Source organism: Athene noctua, chromosome 4 (assembly GCF_965140245.1).
Source record: "Athene noctua chromosome 4, bAthNoc1.hap1.1, whole genome shotgun sequence".
Classification (NCBI taxonomy): Eukaryota; Metazoa; Chordata; class Aves; order Strigiformes; family Strigidae; genus Athene; species Athene noctua.
In genome coordinates, this window is record NC_134040.1 from 64,811,691 (window position 1) to 64,836,829 (window position 25,139).

At 41.0% G+C, this 25,139-nt stretch overlaps 1 protein-coding gene across 2 annotated transcripts in view; it reads left to right on the forward strand.

Moving 5' to 3' along the window:
* Positions 1–377: 377 nt before the first annotated feature.
* SNCA (synuclein alpha) overlaps positions 378–25,139 on the forward strand; it is a 74,554-nt gene continuing 49,792 nt past the window's right edge. The window contains exons 1-5 of one of the 2 annotated variants that reach the window (XM_074904013.1): positions 378–604; positions 919–1,012; positions 2,458–2,603; positions 8,226–8,267; positions 17,849–17,994. In XM_074904013.1, the coding sequence (XP_074760114.1) occupies positions 2,483–2,603; positions 8,226–8,267; positions 17,849–17,994 (309 nt within the window). In that variant the 5' untranslated portion in view covers positions 378–604; positions 919–1,012; positions 2,458–2,482. The remainder of the gene's footprint in view (positions 605–918; positions 1,013–2,457; positions 2,604–8,225; positions 8,268–17,848; positions 17,995–25,139) is intronic. The other variant, XM_074904012.1, reaches the window with a different exon arrangement.

Below are 25,139 nucleotides of genomic sequence, written 5' to 3' on the forward strand. Positions count from 1 at the left end.
AGAAAAAGCAATGAGATGCTTGGGGAGATTTTCTAAGGCTTTGGGGAAGTGAAGCACAGGTGTGCTGCAGTCACCATCAACAGCTTCCTTACAGTTCTTCTAAGATGGGGTGCTCCAGCCTTCTGAGCTAGTGGTGGGTGTGTGGAGGCACAGGGGGACCCGGTCACCTGGTCTTCCTTTGGCTCTTGCTCCTCTCTCGGTCTCCGGTGACGGAACAAGTGCCCTCGGCTTATCCCACCGCGCTCCCACGGAGGACGCGAGGGAGGGGTGGGCGCAGGAGGCCGTGCGGGGGGCGCAAACCCCCGCAGAGGGTGGGCCGGGGGAAGGCGGGGAGGGTGGTGGGAGCCTCCCTGCCCCCCTCCGCTCCTCCCTCCCTCCGCCCCCCGCGGCGCATCCTCTCTCCACCCCTCGCCCTCGTCTCTCTCTCAGACTCGCCGCCTGCGGGGCTGCCGTCGGGGGTGGCTCCAGCATACCCGGCCCGCTCTCCCCCGCCTCGGGGATGTGCTGAGCAGGGGCAGCTCCTCTCCGGCCCTTCCAAGCCTCCACCCCACCGCCCCACGCCTGCTCGGAACGGGTCGGTCGCCGGTGGCGGAGGAGCCCGGCGGTAAGTGGCGGGGCGGGGCAGGCGCCGTCGCCGGGGGCGGCCGAGGGCGCGGGAGCCGCTCCGCTCCGCTGCGGGGTGGCGGCGGCGGCCCCCGGGGCTCTCCGGGCTGGCGAGGGAGGGAGCGGCGCGGCGGGGCTGGGAGGCTCCGCTCCGCGTCGGTGCTGCCCAGGGCTGGGCTCGCCGTGTCTGCCTAGCTATAGGGGTGCGCGCTCGTGTGTGTGTGCGCACACGTGTATTTATACACATAAAATCTGTAAAACGTTATCTATATGTATGTAATTCCTGTTTAACGTCCTCTTGTGGGCACGGGGGAGGGAGGAGAAGCCGGGCGCCGTGGCCGCCTTGTGCAGACGGCGTGTCAGCTGGAGCCCGTGGGTGCTGTACGGTCGCGTCGCCCTGCCCTCCTCGGTAGGTGCCTCTTTCTCTGTATATGTGTGTATTTATATATGGTCGCGACGCCCTGCCCTCTCCCTCCCTCTGCAGGTGCCTGTGTATTATTTCATATATACATTCCGCACCACCCGCCCGCGGTCCCCAGGTGCCCCCGCACCTGGTCGTGGCGCTGCCCCCACCCGGGGATGGATGGGACTGGGGACAGGCCTGGGGACCCCAGCGGCGGAGGAGGCGGAGGGGCCCGCGGGCTGGGGCCTGCCTCCGCCCGGCTTTGCGTGTGTAAGACCCCCCGGCCCCCCCTCTCCAGCCCCAGGGTAACAGGTCCCGTAGGCAGTTTGGCTGGAGCACAAGCGCTGCCTTTCCCTGCACGCTCGTCACGAGTTAGACGAAAGCTGCGGCAGCCCAGATGCCTTCCTAGACATCCGTTCCTCCTACTCAGCCTCGAAGCAGAGAAAAGAAAATAACAGGCAGCGCTTCTTTCTGTGTGGGTGCAGGAAGAGAAAGGACTATCGATAACGAATTTGTTGAAGAGACACTGATTTCTTGGGTTTCATTACTATTTTAGTAGTTTTGGTGTAGTGCTGGGTTGTATAGCTGCCACAGCACTCACTTGGTAGCTTTAGTGCAGTGCTTTTAAAATCCTGCGTTCTTGCTTTTGCTTTTTAGTAAAATCTTTTCTCAGTCTTGATACATGCAAAAAACCCATTTGGGAAAACTCAATTTCCAGAAAGTGACATGTGCTGTGCACAAAATGCTGGACTACTGGAAAAGCAGCATTTTCTATTTGCTCCAGTCCTTCTGGGTTGTAATGGCAGTTTCTTATAACAAGTGAACATTTGTCATTTAGAAGGATTTTGGGGTTTTGTGGTTTGGTTTGTTGGTCTTTTTTGTAAGTTGCTATGTTTTTTTTAAGTTGGGTTTTTCTTCTGGATGAGAGGTGGGCTATCATCAAATCACAGGGCTAAATCTTGCAATCAGCACGTGAACTGAACTGTCCTTTGGAGGAAATGATGCCTTGGTAGGCAAGGAAGGGACTTGTCATACCAATGAGTCCATCTTCCAACTAGAACTGTGTTATCAGCAACCTCTCTGTGGGATTCTGTGGAAACAGGATCCCCAAGCTTTGCTTGAAGGAACTGCTCTGGCAGTGCTGTTTAGTTTGCTATGTGCAGCAGCATGTGAGAAAAAGCAATTCATGTAATCGTACCCCTTTCTAGTTATTTAACTGTTCTTTCTATCTGAAATACTGAGTGTAACCTCACATACAGAAAGGTGTTTGTGTATTGCTAATAAAAAATAAGGGTGAAAGCTACATATTATGAGGGTATAAATACTATCATTTTTAAGTAATTGTGATGCCATTAGGTTTGAGTAAAATTTTGTTCCCTTTCTGGTATAAAAAGCTGAAAAAAAAATCTTATTGAAAGTGTACTGTCTTTTTTCTTTTTTGTTTTTTCTAGAGCTGTGTGAAGAAATTTCTCAGCCATGGATGTGTTCATGAAAGGACTTTCCAAGGCAAAGGAGGGAGTCGTAGCCGCAGCAGAAAAAACCAAGCAGGGTGTGGCAGAGGCAGCAGGAAAGACGAAAGAGGGTGTCCTCTATGTGGGTAGGTGGGCAGCAGAGATCACACTGCTGGTCGGTGTACCCTGACGCTCACAGCTGGATCCTCATCAGACCTATTCTTCTGCAAAAATATATACGTAATCACTTGTAGGAGACTGTTACAGAACAAGAGGAGAGTTGTGCCCCCTTGAACTCCAGTTCTTTGAAGCCAAACGTTGGTTCTTAGGTCACTGTGTTGTGCTGACTGTGTGTTACTGCTCTGTGGTGCCACACCTGTAATGCCAGACTGAATAATGTCATGTCTTAACGGGGTGCTTTACAGTACAGGTCACTAGCTGACGGTCTGTTCAAGATGTTTGCTAGGTTAAGGCTGAAGGGGTAGTTGATACAGTAAAATAAATTGAGAAAAAGGTGTAAAATCTGAAGTGGAAGGTAGCTTCACAACATCCCATAGAACACGTGTGAGAGGTTAATTCAGGAACTGAGCATAAGCCATGCTGGCTGCTTGGCATGTCAGCATTAACATTTTGTATGGCAAAGTGTCATCTCCTCACCTTTTGAAATTAACTCCATGTTCCGTGCTTCAGGTAATATTGCATATCCATAGCAGATACTTTCCATGACTTCTTAAGGAAGAGCCACTACAGTTAATGAGGTAGGGCAGGTAGACCCCAAGGTAGTAAAGCAGTTGTTAAGTGACTTATCTAGGTCACACAAGAGTCTTGCACAGAGCCAGGGATAAAATTATTTTCAAGTCCCAGATCGGTACACTGATTGCATGATCATCCTCTTTACTTAGCAAGCATTGGGCTTTAGAGGACTATCTCGCAAATGCTGCCATGAAAAATTCACAGGAAAATTATTTGCCAAGACTGTATGAATAAGTGGTCATTTTAAAAAAAATAATTATGGATCTATTTCTCCTATTCATTAAATAAAGTTCATCTATAAAATAATGGAGGGGAAAAGATACTCTTTTCTGGAGGTTATTTCTTTTTTGCTGATTTTTCTAGCAGGTCAGTTCTGTAATGGATGCTGTGTGTAGCTAGGATGATGTGCACAGATATCAAAGAGAAGTTAAACAGAGCTGAAAACCAGAGGCATTTCTTTTAAATGGGAGCACTGAGATCTCTTCAATTCCAGTGCCTTTTCAGGATTCCCACTGCCCTTGCAGGCTAGTTGCTGTCTGTAACAAATTATTTCTGCTCCAATAGTTTAGACTACTCATTTGGAATATGCTTTTCTCCTGCTGAGCCATGGCAAAGCTCGGTGCTCTTGCCAACAGAGATGGCAGTCATTTTGAAAACTAATTGTAAGATGAGTCTATTTTAAAATGAGCGTCTGCTCATTTTCTGTATCAAAATAGATGTCCTTTCACTGTACATTGTGCTTGACGTTGGAGTTATTTTTCAGGGGTAGGGCTTTCTTTTTTAAATTTTGTTTTCTTCTAGTTCCTGACCATGCTTCTGGGGTCACTGATTTCTTTTTATTAGAAACCTGCATTTTGTGCTGAATTAATCTTTGTGTCTGACCTGTTCTCCAGATTGTAATAATATTTGAACTTAGTTCGGCTCCCAAAGGCAACAGATTTCCTATTCTCTTCTGAGATGCTTTTGCTGAGGTTGAACTTTCAAGGGCAGGCTTGCTATTTATTTCAAGAATAAAATACTGAGGACAGCAGAGCCCTGAGCCATGATAGAGAACTATGTATAAGATTGTAGTAATGGTGAAGGATCCTTCCCACAGCAGATGCCTGCTTTTCAGGAGGAAAGAGCTATATGCAGAGTTTCAATCATGCAAGTAAAAAAGCCTGTGGTTGGAAGCTGCCTTCAGGAGCTCTGGCAGCTCATAGGCCTGGGTGTGTGCCTGCCCATACCCGTTTATAAGAAGACACGGCTGCTCCAGCTAAAGCTTCAACAGGATCAAGGGGCAAACAGAGCTGGGTATTTCTCTGTCTACTTCCCAAGCACACAGCAGGAGTGGCTCTTCTCCTGAGCAGCATTAGCAAAGGCTGGTGTGATAATTCCTTGGTTCTGTAGGCTGATAACAGTTGCATGCAAAAGGTGATGAAACCCCTTTATGAGGAGAGGAGCTGCACACTGCATTAGAGCTCCTGAAGGTTTCTCCCTCCCTATCTCTATAGTTGGGTTTTCAGATAGGAGTTTCGCAGCCAGATTATGCTGTGAAAGCTGCCTGATACCTTGCAGAAAAGAACCTAACAACATTGGGCTGAGAAGGATCTGTTAATCATTTTCAGTTTCAACAGTCAACTCCGTAACATTCAGCCATCCATTGCTGCTGGAGAATTAATAAGATGTGAAGTCTTTAGTCCAAATACCCTAGGTGATATGGTATCCCACTGAAATCAGTGGAATTTAAGTAAATATGGAAAAGATCTGGACCTTTCTGTCCTGGCTGCTGCTAACCATTATCTGAAAGATTGTAACATCATTCTACCTGACAAGAGTTCTATTAACAAAAGCTGCTGCTTGGGATGAAATGTGGTCATTGTCACTTTTTTCTTTTTTTTTTTTCTTTATCACAAGAAAAGTTTTCTTTGGCATGGGAGGAAATTTAGAGCTCTGAGGGAGAGTGGCGTACTGGAGGGTTAACTGGAGATCTTTTTACCTCTCAATGCTGAAGTCTGTTCTTTCTTCCTCTAGTCTACTGTCTTTGTCCTGCTTTTTAATACCCAAGATACTGTTCAGTACAGTCTATAGTGTGTTTTTATGCTTTCAGGTGTGTGTTTTTTTCCTCTAAATTCCTCTGCTGATGTATTTCAGCACTGGCCAGCTGAAATCAGTGGCTCTGTCTTGACTCATACAAGCACAGCATCAGGTCCTTTCCTGATGTCAAACAATGGCCTGATCATGGATTAGAAAGGAGGACTGAGGCTCAGCAGTCCTGTGCTGCATTGTGTATGCCGTAAATTTAAACCTGGGTTTCTACGTATCCTTCAAGAGCTGTTGGTCTGAAGCAGTGAAGAAATGAGTGGCAATATTTATCCCCACTTGCTTTGAAACCAAGAACTAAGAGTAAGAAGGCTGCTCTGGCATGCTTTTACTGATGTGCTGCTCAAGAACTCCTCTGAGCTCTGTGTGCTGCTAGAGAGCTGAAGCTTTTGCTCAATTGGCTCTTGAGTGCATGTTCAGTGGTCAGGAATGGAAGTTTCCAGTTTGATCATTTTTTGTTGTGTTGTATCTTAGCAAGACAAAGGAATAGTTTATCAGGAGCAAGGTGGCTAGGGGATGAGTTGTTTACTAATCCCTGTACTTAGCTGGCACATGGCCTTAGAGTAGAACAGTGCAGTCATGACCTATTTGGCAAGACCATCCAAAGTCCTCTGCTGCACTCTTTTCAGAAGGTTTCTTGTTTTCCTTTGGTAGTAGAAAAGCCAGCAGAGTAGTCAAGGCACTCAAGGTCTGTCTAATGGAATAATGGGCTTCAGCACTTGGGAGCAAGTGTTTTCCTTAGATGACGATATCTGCTTTCCTTAATTAGGGCTTATGTCACCCTGTCTTTAACCAGCTCTGATTGCATCACCTCAGCAGTGTAGGTCAGAGTCAGGTTCCTTGGTCTTATTATCCCTACTTTGATTCCTCTGTTGCCCTTGTTACAGCAGAGTACAATAAGCAAGATTATTGATGTTTTGGGAATGAAGGACAGCTAGTTTCTCTTGGAAGCGATATGGATGACCAGCTTTTCTTCATTGCCAGCCAGAAGTTGTCCTACTGAATTCAACTGTTGTTATTTATAGGTCTGTTCTGGCATATCCTAATGTACTTCTAGATGCTGTTGTAGCTGTGACTGCAAAAACAGCTACTTCCATGCAAGTGTGCAGTAGTGGGGCAAATAGTAGTTGAGCTCTAACATATGCTGTAAGGTCTGGACCACCATTTAGCTGGTTGTTTGCCAATTGGATTTAGCTATACATAACTGTTCTGTATGGGTCTGCAAGCCAAGCTTTTGTTAAAAGTCTTGTCTTCCACTAACAGACTAGCATTCCTGTCTTAGCTGTGGTTATAGCAGTGTTCTGTCAGGATAAGTGAAATAAGAATTGACTTGCATATGTCCCTCTGGAGATGTATACTTTGCAGAGGTCCTCAGGGAGTTCTGCCATACCATCCATCTCTTACCAGCCCTAGGGAACTGAGTACTTGCTATTCACAGGTTTCCATGTGTTTAGTAGCTTGGCTTGCAGACAATAACTTCAACAAGATGAACGAGATATTGGTCAGATCTAAATATGCATTTAAAAGCAAATGCTTAATATTAAGTATTCCATAGAGACACTGTAAGCCTGAAATGGTGTTTAGTCTCTTTCTAGAAGTCAGTAGAACAATCATCTGCTTGGATTCCAGTATGTGTTCGAAGTGCTTTGCTGCTTCAGGTCTCATGGTGCTGCAAGACTGAGAACCAAAGTCATAAAACAAGTCCTTAGATGTTAACACCTTGGATCTAATGAAATGAACAGTTCTTTCAGTGGTAAATATCTTCAGTGAGAGAACCAGCTTTTTTTAAAGAGAACATCAGAATAGAGGGGGGGAAAAGACTTCTCTAATCTCTTCATTAGCTAGTTAAAGGAACATGTCATTTTACTTGATGCAACTTTTTTTTTTTTTTCCTCTTATTTATCATGAATTATTATTCTACTCTTGCTCACGGATAATGGAGCCTTTTCAATGCTGTAGTCAGTCTGATAGTACCATAAATACATATCTTAAGTTCCATAAATTGGCACTAGTAGCAAGTAGGACAAGTAGATCTCTGGTAGGGAAAAAGACATGAAGTAGTATGTGCTGATTTGTTTCTTTTTCCATTGAAGACGCAAGACAGATTGTTCCCTTTCATGCAGCATGATAAAAAGCCATGATATTTTTACATGGATGTTCCAGAAATCAGTTTGGTCTTCAGGGTGATAGAGTTACAGTGCTTACACAGGTCTTGCATTATGTCTCATTCTAGTACTAGCTCTAGGTTGCTGTCTCCAGAATTTTATGTAAGTTGTCACATGTGCCTTTGACAAGGAGGACACTGGATGCAGCAGACCTTGGGTTTGACTCTGGTGGCATTTTCACATTTGAATCCTATGTATTGTTTAATGTTTCCCTTTCAGATTAATTTTTGACTGAATCTGCCTAGCGCTACCAGCTCCCCCATGATTTTAACTTCTAGGTCTTTCTGTAGTTCAGTAACAGTTGTTAACCGCTGCAAACTGAGATCTGGAAAAGAGTTGAAAGATGAAATTGTAAGGATCTTGTGGAAACTTTGGCTCTGATCTCTGTAAACAACATGCGTGAGCCTCCTTAGGATGTTAACAGCAACATGATTTCTGTGCGGTCATCCATGTGAGTTTGCGAAGTGGGAGGCTTAGTTAACACAGCCATTAAGAAAATGGCAAGGAAGTCAGTACATACAAGAAATAAACTGCGGAAGCATTCCCAGTATTATTCACCCTTCCACAGCCAATACACATTCATGCAGTTGCTCTTTGTTGATGGTTTTGCCCTTTCCCTTAAATTGCTCTTTAATTTTAATAAGCTTAGAAAATACTGTATGTGACTGTGTGTAATCTATATATTCATCCCTGTTTATCATCCATCTAATCTTTACCAGTCCTCAAGAACATGCATTTTCAACCTAATTAATCTTGTTCTTTATTTAGGTTCCAGGACCAAGGAAGGAGTTGTTCATGGTGTCACAACAGGTAAGATAATTACCTCTTAATTTCAACTGCATCCCTATGTTTGATTAACTAACCATTTAGCTGTTAAAATTTCTGTGTATTTTTTTGAGAGCACTCTAATTTATGAATGTTAGAAAAACATAGAAAAATTGAGAGGCAGAAAGCAACATCATTTTGTCAAAAAGCATACACTTTTACAATCAAATAGGTAAATTTAATATAGTTGTTTCTATGTGAGAAGGATTTTCTGGGAGTTGTTCTGAACCAAAGTCAAGCTGTACTAGTATGAGCCAGGAGACTAATGAAAGCAGATTCCTAAACAGAAGGAACTATCTTACCTCTGTAGAAATAAGTATATCAAGGGTCTTTCTGCTGTTTGTTTATTGCCAAAGGTGAAATATTCTGTGCTGGAAAATTATAAACTAGTTGACAAAAAAAGTGAAGTTGCTTTTTTTTTTTTTTTCATTATGATGTAGTTTTTCTCCTTGTGATCTGAAGAGGCAGAAAAGTGGGATCTGGAGAAATGGCACTGGAGGAGGACTGTGGAAGGCAAAGTGGGGAGGGACTTGGGTATATGTCAGGAGAACTTTGCTGATTTAGGAGCTCATAGTCGGTCAGGACCAATGCTTGTGGAAGAGACAGGAATTACTGTGGCAAACAAAGGAGGGAAAATAACATAGAAGAAACCTCCTTCATACAGTGAGGACTGTAAGACCTAGGTAGAAAGGAAAAACCACAGGGAGTATTTGCGGTTAAGGCCAATGAGGTCAGTGGTGTGTCCATGCTTAAGTCTTTTAGACTATCCCCAGTGAGGCTGGGATGCAAAATGAAGTTTCACCTCTGCAGTCACTAACTCAGCCCTACTGTATAGTTGCTGTTGTTGACTGCAGCCCATATGATTCCACTCAAGCTACTGTTAAATTGGCTGCTGTGTAACTATAGCATAGGATAACTGTTGCATAAGTATTGCAGAGGGCATGTTCCCCATGTGGCTTCCCCCACCCAGGCTTTGGGGTGTGTGTGGGGATGTTCTCCAAGATGGAGGGCAGTAACATGCAGGGCTGCAGGTGTGGCCCAGTGGCCAAGCTGCAGGAGGAGGTGGGCAAGCTGAGGCTTTAGACTGGTACATCTGTGACTGCAGAGAATTCTATTCGAGCTTAATTCTACCCAAGCATCACCCGTGCTCTTAGTGGTTCTTCATCCCAGCCTGAGGTCTGTTTCCAACAACACACAAAGGGTCTGAGAAAGAGACTGATCCATGGAGCTGTGCTCTGCCATCTTGGGCACATGCAAGCCAGCTCAGCATGGCTGCTATAGAGGTAGGTCCAGGATCTGTTTTGTGCCTGGAGGAAGGCAGTGTTGTGGGGGATAGGGAAGGGTGGAAGCGGGTTACTGCACGGAGCTGTAAGAGGAACCCCCTCAGCTACCTTTACAGAATTAGGTACAAGGCTCTGGATATGGGAGACAAAGTGCATGGTAAGATAAGAGGAGGAACCTGTGTAAGCACCCTCACCAAGGACACATCAACCAACACCTCGCAGCAAGACCTGCATTAAGACTAGCACTGAGAAGAAACAAATTATGGTCACTGGTGACTGCTTCCTGAGTAGAACAGATGCACCCGTTTGCAGACCAGATGCTCTTCTCTGGGAAGTTTGCTGCACCTCTGGGCCCCCAACTGGGGATGTCACCAGGTAACTGACAAGTTTAGTACAACCTTCAGACTGTCACTCTCTCCTGATTTTTTTCATGTGGGTACTAATGCTGTTGCAACCAGAAGTGCAATGTTGTCAAAAAATATTTCAGGTCCCTGGGAAGACTGCTAAATCCTTTGGGAGCACAGGTAGTGTTTTCCTTAATCCTCTCAGTAATGGAGAGAGATTCTGGAAGAAACACATGTTCCCAAGACATCAATACCTGGCTCCAGGACCCATGTCTCTGCCAAAACTTTGGGTTTTATAATCATGGAGGAATCTTTGAAACTGGGTATGCTAGGGCCTGATGGGATCCACCTGTGTCTTTGCTTGTAATTGGCAGAACTGATTGAGAGGGCTTTAAACTGGTACATCTGTGGCTACAGAGAATTCCATGTGAGCTTAATATCTGAGTACCACCTGTGTTCTTAGTGGTTCTTCATCCCAGCCTGAGGTCTGTTTCCAACCACCCAGATAGTGCAGTCTCAGGTAAAGTGTGCCTGCTGCACCCGCAGTCATGCTGCCACTGCAGTGTGGACATGCCCTGTCACTCCCTCCATCCCTAAAAGATTCTTGTGACTCCTCAGTGTGTCCCACTGGAGCTGGTTGGGGGGAAAGATAGAAGGAAATGGCTTAGAGGAAAGAAAGAAGTTTCAGAGTTTTGGTAAGTTGATTTGAATTTGTCACAGCTGTGAGGGTTTTTTAGAACTGCCTAATCTCTCAGTAGCAAAAGCACTTTCAAACTTTGAAGTTAATATTGGGCAGTATATTTAGCGTTTCTACAGTGAAAAAGAGTAAATTTGCATTTTAAATTGATTTGCAGGAATCATTTTAGGTATGAACTGAAACCAGTAACCAATAATTTGTAGTAAGTGGCAAAATGAATGGAAGTGTTTGATCTCTACAGGGTACAGGAAAACCTTAGCTGACTGTAGTGCATGGAATAGAACATGTAATTTTCTGCTGTAGAATAAGGGATTTCTAGAGATGTGAAGGAAATAAATGGTCAAGAAATTTAAGGTGTTTTTCCCCTAAGAAATTAGAAATCAAATAAGTAAGGGAGTATAAAAGGATTTCTTCTTTTTGTTCTATGTACAGTCAGTGTATCATTCACCTGTGCTCATGTAAGCCAATGCAAAGGATGAACAACCGTAGGTAAACTTGGCAGTACTTAATATCACAACCCAAATAAATGATTCAATCAGTCAAGAGTATTTTTAATAATAAAACTGAACAGAACATCTATGATAGTCCTTCAGAGTTTAACTGCAGGCTAAACATGCATGTTTGTGTTATGAGGTTTGAAATCTCATCTTTCTAGACCTCAAGAGATGTTCAGAGGGATCATGACTATAATCAATAGAGGATTGCATTAGAATGAGATTTGAGGAACATATATCTAGTATCCTCACACACGTGGGAGCAGCAACTGACAGCATTAGTAAGCAAGTTAATAGAGGTGATGTTCACCAAGCTGGGACGTGGTAGAATAAAAGTCAAGGGCATTTGCACACATATGAAACTTGATGAAGAGTTGGGATGGTAGTAGGTGAGTTTATCAGGGAACTTCTTTCCCTTCTTCTGACAGAAACAACTGATCTCAAATGCTGTGAGTATCCATCTTTTTCTGATTGGAGTATGTGTAGTGAGACAGGAAATTTTAAGTAGATGAATAGAATTTTTGACAGATTTGAAAAGATGTTAAATTTTGTTCTGGAATATATGAAATGGACTATAAAGCCAGACATAAGGAGAGCACATCTGTTACGTACTGCACCTATTAATAGAAAATTCAGGCAGTTTTAGGCAAAACAGTGGTTGCTTTTCACCCACTTTAGGAAATGAGTGATACAAAGTGAAACACCCAAAGTTTCCTTCTAGTTATTAAACTGTTTGAAAGGAGTTGACCATTGAATGAAAATGAAAAATGCATAGAGGACATGCAGGTTGAAATGTGGCAAAATCCAGAGAGCACGGTTTGTGAAATGAAAAAGTATAGGCTTGATAGTGTAAGAACAGGAATTGCTTGGGCACATTTTTAAAAATAAAAAATATTGCAAGTCTATGAAGAATTGTTCTGGCAAGCAGAGAAGGTAGGTAAAAATAGCATCTCTACAGTGAATCCAAATCTATGAGATATAATAAGATACTGAGAAATGCTAGTGAAGTTGTCTTAGAAATCAGATCCATTTAAATCAATGCTATTCAAGTTGATGTGACAAAATTGCCTTTTGGGGCACTTATAGAGACCTACTTGTTTCTATTTATAGGACTAGGAGTTCACCAGTCCTGGTGGTCTTATGATGCACCAGGGTGTTAATACCATGTGAAATCTGAGGTGAAATAACACATTTTATGTGGCTAAAAATTATTGAAGAGGTTAGAGACAGTCAAAGGCAAACTACAAACACAGATCAAAATGAGTGTGTGTTCACAGTTGTGTAGTCAGTCCTTTTTTACTGTCTGAGTTCCAAGGTCTTGCTAGTTCTGCTAATTTTGAATAGTTCGTGGTTTAAAACTTCTTGATGGTGAAGGGACTGGGAGCTGACACACCTCAAAGTGCTGAACAGCTAAATACTCTTTTCAGTCAGCTGCTTTCCAAACCCAGAAATACTAGACTGAGCTTTTTCTTGCTCTAAGCAAAGTATGACCTGATTCTACTAGGTTTAGTGGCATAGAGACACTGTAAAATGAGGATACCAGGCTGTGATTCACAGGAATACAGTGAGCATGTTATTTGCCAAGTCACCCTTTCTCAGAACTTCTGAAGATTTTAATTTTTTTTTGTTATTTTGCTTATTGCTTTTATGGGGTGTTAGTTTATGTATCTGACTTGCCTACATAATTAACATGTCTACTGGCCTTTGACTGTAAATGCATAATTCATCCATCTGGTTTATCTGCCAGGAATAAGTGTCCAGGAATGTGTGGTATCAAAGGTGAAATACTTACAGTCCATCTCCTGATAATCAAAGTAAAGCACTGGTTTGTATGAAAGATCAAGGCTGAAAAGCCCATGATATTTTAACCATGTGTCTGTTTCCTGAAGCTGAGTCAAAACACAATATCAAGTTATGAACCATATTCAGGTGTTTTGCTTATTTCTTTTATCTGATCATTCTTGTTCTTCTTAACTTTCCTAGTCATTGGTGTTACTGTTGTGTTTGTTTTAACTCCATCAGGTATCTTACTTATTTTGTGAATCTTATTATCTTACTGTGTGAATTAAAGAACCCCCAATGTATTTATGGCTTCCTTGTAAATGAATTCTTCAAGTACCTAAGGCAACCTTATTGGCTGAAAGACATTCAACTGTGTATTTAGTGCAGTAAGAGTAATTTCAGTAATTCAGAGAAATCCTGTGGTTTTCATCTACTTTTATTGTGCAAAATTGAAATCAACTATTCCCTTTTTGAATAGCTCCAATGGTTTCACATTGATATTGTATGTTACCCTGTCATCTACAGTAAGTAGGGAAAGGAGAGCTTCAATGCCAATAATTTCTGCGCAGTGCTAGAGTCAGTATTAGAACTTCAAAGTTAGCCTTGGTATGGTTACTGTACACAATCCCAGGATCGTTTACTGGAATGGACAGTCTCTACGTAGGTGGACAGAAGTAATCAAGCCATAGCATGGCAGAGCTCTGCAGAAGCTGACTTGCTCTTTCTCAGCACTGTGATACAAAGCAGACATCAGCTTTACGAAGACTTAGTGCTTAAGATCATTAAACAATCTGGTATTCAGATTAATTTAATTAGTTGGTATCAACCCCCTGCATTCTGAACCGATTTGTTTGTGCGCACTTAATGCTTTTCCCCTCTTACTACTTAGTGTAAACAACTAAATATATGAGACTGGAAGCCTATTTTGTTTTTATTTCTACTGTTGCTAGGGTTCCAGAACTGAAGGGTCAGCAAGCTGGAGCTTATTCATAGAGTCACTTTGGTAATGGGAACTCTGATGGTGTTTAGGTATTCCTTAGAGACAGAAAGGAAGAGACTCTTCCTCCTGTTAGTATGAGTTCTTTTGCAAATCTGTGCTATGTGTATAGTTGCTGGATTTATCATCTGGCTCTGATTTCTGAAGCAGTGTATGAGAGATCTTTTGTGCTACCTTCTGTGTTAGCTTTCTCTGGCTATGTCTGAAATAGCAATCTTAAATATGTTGCTTTTTGACTACTTTTATCAGGTATCTTCTTGTTGTGCCAGTAACAGCATTAGTGGCCTGATTCTGTGCTTTTTTGTTTTGTTTGCATGTACCAAGCCTTTCCTAGGGTAATGTGTTTCTGTGAGGAGAAAATAGACTTCAGACAGAGCTTTCTCGTAACACTCCAATACTAGCAACGGCAGCCATGGGATGGTTGCACTTGGTAGGTGGTTGTACTTGGCATGAGAACATAGTCTGAGAAATGTAGTTTTAATAGTGGCATCAGGAATGGAGTGTTTTATATTACATCATCAACAGTACACCAAATTTCACTCTGTTTCTCACTATTTTGCTTTTGAGGTGCATTTTGTTTTTTTAAGATCTTGAGATAATGAAGTTAATTATGACTACTGACAGTGAATACAGTCGAACCATGCTTTATCATTTTATCAGAAGGGAGGAGTCTGCTTAAGAGCAGTTGAGCCTGTGATCCTTTGTCAGCATCAAGCCTGCTGAAATAGTCTGTTTTAAATGTTCTGCCACTCAAGATATTTTGGAAACGGAGTTTTCAAAATAATAACCATACCAAAACCGGAAGAAAATATATATAAAAAGGACCTTAATTTATACATCTGTTCATTTTGTTTTTCATTTTTTTGTACTCTCCCAGAAAAGGAATGAGACACAGGAAAAAATGAAAAGGAATAGTGAAACTTACCCAAATTACATCTCTCTTGTTTTTTGGTTTTTGTGTTTGGGTTTTTTTTTTAATTTTTTTGAGAAAATCACTTACTTTAAGTGTATTTTTGCAAGATGCTATGTCTTTTACATAGCTCTGAGCTTTCTTCTTGTCATTCTAAATAATATGAACGTGTTAACAAGTTTTGGTCTCATAATGTTACTTGGTTTCTGAAATACTCCTTGCACAAACAGATCTTAATAGTCTTTGGAAGACATAATGTGTTACTAGGACAGAGACCTTAAGATACATGTTTGCAAGAACTAGTGAAAAACTTTCTGTATAGATTTCATGTGTAGAATCCAGAGTTTTTGTAGTTTGTAGCTGGTAATAATCAAATAGGCCATCTCAATAGATGTTTTCTTGCACTTGCTACACTACATTAAACCTTTCCTGAGGGCAACATTTGCTTTTCAGCAAAAACCACTTTGAATTTATTTCTTTTTCTGGAAGAAGCCTGTCAATAGAGTACTGGATGAATACAATGACATTCTTTGTGATTTCGTATCTTATTAGCATGTATAGGTTGAAAATCTTTGGAACAGACTGTTTTTCTGATTCTAGTGACAGACTACTCCGTTGTTGTCCTGCTCTATTGTCCTGGCTTGAGTGAGTGGCGGGGGTTTTTGGTAGCAGGGGAGGGGGCTACAGCAGTGGCCCACTGTGAGAAGCTTCTCGAAGGTCCTCCAGCTCCAAGTCAGACCCGCCTTTGCACCTTTGTTTATCTTTCTAGTTTTTTCCTAATTATTTAAGGACCCAAATAATAAATATCTGCTGACCAAAAATAGAGGCAGATCATTTAGTACTCATTATAACTAAGGCAATTAGCTGTGCCTCTGCAATAATGTATTTAAGAAGGGGAACCTGTAAGGAGTTGGGGGAGTTGTGAGGAGAACATCTGTGCAAACACTAAGGTCGGTGGAAGAAAGGAGGAGTAGGAGGGGGAGGTGCACCAGAGCAGAGACTTTCCTGTACCCCATGGTGAGAGGACAGGGCCACCTGGCCCTCACCATGGAGGTTCATGGTGGAACAGATAGCAGTTTGCAGCCTGTGGGGGCCCTACACTGATCCAGGTGGCTGCACCCAAAGAAGGATGGGACCCTGTGGGAAGAAGGTCCTGGTGTTGTAGTTTGGTGCTGGGAGACTTATGACATGCAGGGGTGACCCGCACACCTGTGGGAGTGACTCATGTCAGAGTGAGTTTGTGGAGGACTGTCTCCTGTGAGAGGGGGACCATCCTGGAGCAGGGGAGGAATGCCAGGAGTTCACCCACCCCTGAGGTGCAAGAAGCAGCAGGCCTGACCGCACCCCCTGTTGCCTGCCCCCTGCACTGCTGGAGGGGAGGAGGTAGAGATATCGGGAGCCAAGCTGAACCTGGGAATAAGGGAGGGATGGGGGAAGATGTTTTCAAGATGTGATAATGCTTCTCATGGTCCTACTCTGTTAGTGGCTGTACTAAATTTATGTTCTTTTGCCTGTGCCTTAAAGAATGACCTGTCCTTATCTCAAGTTCCTGTGTCTTTTGTTTCCCTCCTTCTCAGCACCGGAGTGGGGAAGGGGGAACTAAGCTGTGTCTTTGCTCATTTTTCCCTTCTCAGCACTTGAGTGGGAGTGGGGAGTGAGGCTGCATGGTGCTTAGTCTCTGAGCTCGAACCACCACATCTATAATGAAAGCTTCTGATTTTGGTCATAACAGAGATAACACTTTATAGGTTACTAATTGTTCACTTTTAAGTTAGGATGAGTACTAAATGATTTGCCTTTTTTTTTTGTCAGCAGATATTTATTATTTGGGTCTTTAAATAACAATTAGGAAAAAACTAGAAAGGTAAACAAAGTGCCCAATATGGGATTTTTTTTCTTTTATTAATGTCAATGTCAACCATAGCAATCTCTGCTGTGTGCCCTGTGATATGGACAGCTGATACTTATGTAAAGATTTAAAGAAATCTAATTTATCTATAGAAAGCCTTCCTTCTGTATGTGCTTCCCAAAAAAGTGTCTGAACAGGTGTCATGTCTGCCAAGGAGACTCCATCCTGTGCTCATAAAGGGTGCAAATAGAGCTATCAATACATTTTATGGATCAGATAGCATTTGGGCTGAAGAAAGTTTATAGAATTTGTTAGAACTACAAAGCTATGCAGTTGATGTTTCTGAAGAACAGTCCCTTGTTTAGATGAGTAAATGTGTTGTTTCCTGAAAATCTGGGCATGTAACTTTAAGACATGAAGTCATCCCATCGCTTTTCTTAGAGTGGTTTCACTATAGTGCAAGCTGTTGTCAGAAAGAGCCCTTGGGGATGGATGAGCAGAAGGAACCAAGTAGTATTCTGAAAGGTAGAATGGCAACTGCTGATGTATATGTAGGCTAAATGAGTTGTTTCCTTGGCGCTTGGAAGCTAGCTATTGATCCAGTTCGCTTTAGCATCTTTGGCATTTGGTCTTTTTGTAGATTAGTATGATATGGATAGACACATCAGCATTGGGCCAAGAATTTCAGAGAACCAGATAAAAGTTTATATTAGAAATTCTCTGAGCAACAGTAGCTCTGCTTAATAATCAAGTATATATTAAAAAATTAAAGAATAATCAATGGCATTTGAGTCTAATGTAAACAACATTGTCTTCCTTGCCCTGTAACATGCAGTAAGTGTGTGGTGGACTAATTGGAATGCATTTCCAAACTGGGATATATTGAATGGAATTATTATACATTACACAGTGAGGTGGGATAATAAGGGCCCTTAAGTAATGACTTTTCTTCCATAAAGTACAACTAGACGTGAATGAAAACATCAAATGTCTTTCACATGAAAGAAACAGAGCCACAAATAAGGCTTGTTTTTACCTCTGCTGCTCCAGTGTTACCAGATGGATAGTTTCATTTCTTAAGATCCACTTGGGGTACACAACATGTAATGGCCTTATGGCTCTTCATGATGTTGGGCTGTCAGTGATAGATTCTCTAAAAAACTTACAGCTCTCAGAGCCATAATGTGTTTTTCCATCTTCTGCTTCTCAGTGGCTGAGAAAACCAAAGAGCAAGTGTCTAATGTTGGAGGAGCTGTGGTGACAGGAGTGACAGCAGTGGCCCAGAAGACAGTGGAAGGAGCAGGGAACATTGCTGCAGCCACTGGCTTGGTGAAGAAGGATCAGTTGGCCAAACAGGTTTGTTTATTTATAGTCTTTTCCAGATGAAGAAGTGAATGATGAGCAGCCTCTCTGAACTGAAGGGCAAATGGAGTGTTTTCTTTTGTGCCTGTCAGTGGTATGAATGCCAGATGATTTGTGGTGTTCTAAACAAATGAACAGCAAAGAAAGTATCTGCTGTTTATATCTTGTATTTTGAGTGACCTGCAGGATTGGGCATCTAGCTTTACTCTTCTGATAAGTCCTAACAAATTTGGATCACTGTTTAAAATGTGATCTAGTAGTGATTCTGAACTCAGCAGCCTCTAGTGGGGGCCAGCATCTGTAGGATTGCTGAACAGTTGAGGGCGAACACAACTCTTTTTCCAAATAACTCAGGACTGAAAAGCAACCTGCTAGGGCTAAATGCTCAGAGAGCGAATCTCAGGTTTAACAGCACGGTTTGTATCTTCTGCAGATGAAGAGCAGAAGGGATCTTGTACCAATCCGCTGACTGGTTAGATACGTTTCATCTATAGCCAGGATCTAGCTGGAGACTCACTATCTTCCATGAATATAATGACATAAACTCAGAAATACCTCCAAACTACTCTGAACTCTTCAGATTAAATTTGCTCTAGCTCATCCCATAAAACACCCTGCTGATATTTTTATTCCATCACCAAGCTGAACATTAAGTTAATGAACAATACCAATAGTTACTACACTTTTTGTTGCTGGTACACTGCAGTCAGTCTTCCACTTACACTAGGTGAAAAGTGATGCCCAGAGAGCTGGTGGGAATGATGCTTTCCAAAATATATAGAGTGTTGTTTAGACATGAAAATAACACAGAAGAGACAAATATCTCCTTTTGTACTGCTTTCTGTGTTAGAAAAAAATAGGATTAGGAACAGTATTGGTATTTGCACAAAAATACGGGTGTCATACAGATTTAGCATGAGGAAATTCTATGGTGTATCTTATTTCCAATTAGTTCAAAGGAGCTGTTAAAATTGAATCCTTAAAAACTCTTTTTTTTTTATCCTTATCTGTTACTGAAGTGTTTTCCTGTCTGCCTGACAGATCCCATTGGTGCTTTAGTTTGGGGAAAAAATGGGCATTATGTTGTGGTAGACATTCAATCAACTGTGGTGGATTAGTCTTGAAAACATCTCACAGGTGGTTTTGTTCTCTTTTAAAGCAGTTTTCTGGGGCCGGGGGTGGGTAGGGGGGTGGGGGGGTGTATGTGTTTCATTTAGTCCTTTCTTGTTCATCTACAAGTTAAATGTTGGTTTTGATGTGGCCATGGTCCATTGTAAAAGCTATGTTGAAGGCTTACAGAATCAAGTATCTAATAAACTGCCAGGGAATACATGAATATGGAATGGCCACAGTAGTCTGTGCCCCTAGTTTCTGCTAAAGCTCTTTCATAGTTTTACACTGAGAATATTCTTTTCTGTTTGTATCACTTCAAATTTAGTGTCATAAGGATCATCATTGCTGTAATACACAATTACCTACTTCAGTATTGACCATACCTAATATTTTTTATCTTAATATTAATATACATATATATAGATCTTTAAAGTGTGAAGCAAATCTCTGCTGACTTCTATTTAATTCTGTTCTGTAGATTGTAAAGCTTAAATATGAGTCATGATGGCTGTAACGGAATAAAATCACATCTGTGACATTAAAGAACACCCATAATGTACATGCATATTATTCCATAGCCCTATAAATATCATCATTATTCTGAACTGGTGCTTTGTTCTTTAGATATGCAAAACCTTTCATTTGATTCTTGAAACTGTTATTTTTAGAGTGAGATTCTCAGTCATCCTTGCAGTATGGCCACCTAGCTGATTAGTATCTATGGCTCCTAGCAGACTGCTCACTGGTATTGCAAGGGATGAGTAGCCATTTCAAAAATGTTACCATCAAAATTGAATCATGTAAATGTATTCTAAAACCTAGTATTTTTGCATTTCTGTGCAGTTCAGAGGCATATTGAGAGAGATGTTTTTGTTTGGATTTTCTAGGTAAGCCAACAGTTGGGCAGGGACCAGGGGATATATAGGTCCTTTGTGGGAAACGGGGTCAGTCTTTCTGAAATAAGAGAAGTGCCAACTTTGTGTATTTTGTCTCTGTAAGGTTATGTCTCTTAAGACTGTGATATCTCTAGTTTGTTCTAAGCTGTAAGAGTCCACAACTAGCAAATTCATTTCTTGAGCTTCAGCATGGGTAGCCAGTGCCTTTGGCAGGTTATTCTTCCTATGGATATCTGTTTGGACTTGTCCTAGAGCAAATGTCTGTGTATCCAATATGCAGAATGATCACAGTGTAAGCAAGTCATGGGATTTGACAGGGACTTGCAAATGAAGCATATCCATTGAAAGTGGATAGAAGCATGATGACAGGCTATTTTTCCACAGAAGGCTGAAAGGCATTAGTCAGTAATCTGTTATTTCAGTTGGCTTCTAAATTTGTGGTAAATTATTTCTTGCAGTTCATATAGACCTGCGTAATCGAGTCCAAATTCTCCAACTGAGCATAGCAAACAATGACTGCCTGAGACCCCTTCCAACCCGCATTATTCTGTGAACTGCTATAAAACTCAGCCTCCATGCAGCTGGAGGAGTTTGCTTATGTGTCATCAGTTACAGGATCAGGGACTGTGAAGTAATTATAGAATCATAGAATGTCTTGATTTGTAAGGGACCCATAAGGGTCATTGAGTCCAGCTCCCTGGTCCTTGCTGGGATCAGCTGCTTCCAAACATGTCTCTGGAAGCCTGTCTAAACTAATGATCATTGCTGGGATCTACTACTAGGGATCTGCTTGCCTGTGTGAAAGCCTGCAATCTGACATGGTGACTGGCATTTTTCATGTGCTGTGATGGAAGTCTGGTACTGACTTTCAGCTAATTGAAAACAATCCCAGTGTTTCTTTACCTGTGGATGCATTAGTATTTATGCAAAGAAAATACTAAGTAGCTTCTTGGTAAAATGCTTTCTCAAAGTTTGTCTGAGGTTGCCTAGTGCAGCCTTTAATACTGGTGTGCTTTGGACCATGAAGCGCAGGTTTAACCATGCAACTGAGGCCAGGCTGGAGGGCTGCTGTCATACCACGCTGTCACCCACCCACCCTGCAGCTGGTGGAAGCGGGTAGTGAAGTGACAGCTGAGACTACTGAGCGGCAGGACTGACTTGATAGCACCTGTCTGAGGGCTGCCCTGGGGACTTATGCTTTGGCACAAACTCCCTGCTTTTAACGTGCAAGGGTAGTGGCAGTTAGTAGGCTTGAATTAATTATAAAAGGATTAACGTACTACAAGTCACACTTTAATAAATGACAAAACAATTCTTAAGGATTTACAGATTCCAGAAGAATTTTTCATGCATTTTCAGCATGCATCTACTCACAAGTTATTTCAAATGCACCCTAGGATTGAGCATAGAGCCTGTTAAAAATGGATTAACTCTTTATAAACTAGTTGTAAATTTGAGCCTAATTTTAAAACCTGTCCATAATAATGCTATTATTTGTAATCATTGGGACTCTTACTGGAAGCAGAAAAGAAGTTTCTTCTCTGTTTCATGCTTTCTTCTCTCTGTTAAGAGAAAATGATAAGCTGAAGTACTGGGTTATACAGATAAAACACTTGTTTTAAATTTATTCTGTGCCTGTGCCTGTTTTATTTCTGTGTACAGTGTGAGTGTGCTTCTAAAATAAATAAGTTGTTTTTAAAAAATATTAATAACTGCGTTTACTGTAAAAATGAACTTAGAAAAAAAGTTATGAAAGCTGTGAAATATTTTGAATATTCTATTTTCAGCTGAGCACAAACATATAGATCCGGCTAGTATGGAGAGGTACTAACTAGTGAATACCTAGTAATATCAATAATATTGACTGTGGACAAAATACGGATTTAAAAGTTCATTATTTTCAGATAGGTAAATAACTAATTGAAGTTCTCGACCTCACTAAATTCATGTCATTTGGTTCTCTAGCATCTCAAAATCACTTGGTAAGTTCTACGATTTCTATTGTCAAATAGTTTTATTTATACTGGTCTAGCACCAAAATCACCAGTCAAGCTGAAAACTCAAGGTACCTTACCATGAAAAGATACAGTTAAACAGATTTTGTGTACTGTAGATCTTACTAAAGTAAATAGAGTAGCAGACCTTGTCCTTACCACGTTTGGGATCTATATGGATCATGTTTGGTATCTGTATTTGTTAAATCCTTTTTCTTTCTAGGGTGTTTTTTAATTTAACATTTTTACAATAAATAGCCTGTAAACACAAACATAAAATTACAGTAATAAATAACATGGATAGATAATATACTTAAAGAGTAGGTAATATAGCTCATAGTTTAATTGGCAAGCTTTCAGAGAAAAAAGATTGTAAGTGGCAAGACTTATTTTAGACATTAGGCTTTTTTTTACATAGAAAATACTATTTAACTAAAACCCCTTGCGATTTGAATTTAATACAAAAATTAATATAGAAGAATGAAAGCAATGGCAACCTTGCTCTATCTTCTTCCCCTCCTCCTAGCCTGTATTTCCTGGGACTTCTTAGAATTCCGACACTGTCCTAGCATAAACATTCAGTGCAGTGGACCCCACAGGTGCAGAGTATTTCTTGTCTTATTAATTTTCTTGGCCAGAATAGCTAGTCTTACAAACAGTCAAATTCTTCCATGGACCATTATACATTGCTTACAGACAACATTAATCCTCTTTGGGGAATCACCATAACTAAATATACCAATATGTAGGAGCCTTTTTTTGTCCTTTTTAAAGGCAAGCTCCATGAGACATGGAGCTGAGAATATTCATTGCTGAGAATAACGATGTGATGAAACATCTTATAATTTTGATGAGATAAGAGCAACTTAGTTTTGACTGACACCAAGCATCAAGGTGTACTCCAGTCAGCTATTATTTGTTCATTTGGGCAATCTTACCTTGAGAAGGGATGCAGACCCTGTAAAAACCTCTGAAAATGTGTCTCTTACTGGCAGAACAGAGGTTTCTTTTCTTCTTTATTAAATGGCCATTTTTGAAATGCAAGTGATACCTCATCTTTCAAAGGCTTGCTTTGTCTTGTTGCAAACTAAGGTTCCTGCATGTTCCCAAAGAAGTTTCAATTGTCACCTGTAGTTTAAAAAAAAGAATACCAACAAACCTGAATATGAAATCTTTAGGGTTTGCACTTTACATTTTGAATTTTAAAAATGCAGGTCAGTTTAGAAATAAGCCAGAAATTAACCAGAAATTTAGGATTGATATTTGACTTTTACTGAAGTTCTCTGGGATAGCAGACTGCAAAGTTTAAATGCCCAATGTTAAAGCCGTGATCACGGTTTTAGTAGTCCTCTTTCTACCTGCATACAATAAACAATGCTTTGCTTAGTACTTGAAAAAGATGAAATAGGCACTTTTTCATTTTGTCTCTCTTTAGCTTTGAGTTATATTTTGCATATTTTATTTCCTACTGTGCCATAATACTGACATGCCACATGGAAAATTCTTGAAACTTTTAAAACTGATTTTTTTAATGTACTTTTTTGTGAATAAGGTTCCAGAAATAGGTCTAATCATGGCAAAATATGGGTTTGGTTAGAACCATGCATTTTGATAGAATATTAATATCTCTTCATTTTCTGATTATCTTTATGCACTGTGTACTCTAAAGGATACTTGGCTTGTTGAAGGACACTGTTTCTCATCTTCTTTCCAGTCTTTAGATATGTTAATTAATCTTGAAAGGCTTAGATCAAAAACATGAAGGAAAAAGCTATGGAGCAGAGGTAATCAATTTCTTTATTCAGAAAGGGAATTAGGGGAGTTTTTCCACCTTTTCATTACATTTTATGCTATTAGCCAGCTGATGTCCCAAAAGGCTAAAAGACCCCAGTGAAGAGCAGGAGAGTAAGTGCAAGTTACATGAGACTTAAATTGTTGTTCTTTTGTTCTAGTAAGCAGGTTTATTCATCACCTCTAGAGCTTATTACAAGACAAAAGTCAAGCCTTGATATAAGCAAAGAAACTTTAAGAAGATTTTGGTTTGGCAAATGCAGAAATAGCCTCCACCCAATTAACTTCTGAAATTGATGCTTTCCTGTAGACACGAGAGCGAGCAGGCTGCAGGGGTGCAGCAACATCAAAATGACAAGAAGTAGTTGAGGAGGGCAATTATGGATCTAATATAAGGTCACAGTAGAGAGACGATAAGTTTATGATTAAATATACATAGATCCCTAGCAAGCCCTCTAAGCAGCCAGAGGTCTAACCCTCTACACTTGAGCCAAGCAGTGCCAGTTCCGCTTTGCAGTGCAATGCAGAAGAGTGGGATTTTAAGTTGTTCAGGGTGAGTTCAACTAGGCTTGGTCTGTATGAGCAATTACAGCAGTGGTTTGGAAAGGTTGCATACTGTGGTTTCTCATAGGATAAATAGCAGACGGTGAATCTTCCTCAAGGAAGCCAAAGTATTTCAGATGATGTATAGGAGAAGGCCTGCTTGAGTAGTCACAACTGAACATTGATCAGACAATACTTGCTTTCAAATTTCTATTTAAATCATAACATGTGAAGAGCACATAGTTTGAGATAGGTTTTACTTTTTCCCTTTTTTATTTCTTGATATATCCATAATCTATGAGTGACTGCTGTAAAGCAGAAGGGATATTTAGCAGCATTTAGTGATATATCCTTTAATGTATGTAGATGGATTGAGAGTAGAAGAATGAGGAGAGGGATTCCTCATTAGGGGATCCACATTGCTCAGGAACTGAGTCACAGAAGGTCTTTCTTAAGAGAGAGCATTTGTTAGCTGTTTCTTTGAATTCATGAAGGAAGTGGGGCTGCCAGTGAACTGACATATCTCTTTGATTGGAGCATAGCTGCACTGATTTATTTTGGTAGGGCTTTTCTTACTGATCTCAGAATTAACAATGATGTATTGTGTTAAAACATCTATAACAAATCAATTCTGTAAAGCTAATCCATATTCTTGAAATAGGAAAATGGTTGTTAATCATAAAGCTATCACAGGTAGGTGATATTAAGGTTTTGAATCTGCCTTATGTACACAGTCAAATCTTACCCTCCTGGCAGTACACCTATTTTTTGGATGGAAAAGCTCAGGAGTCACCTAGCTTGG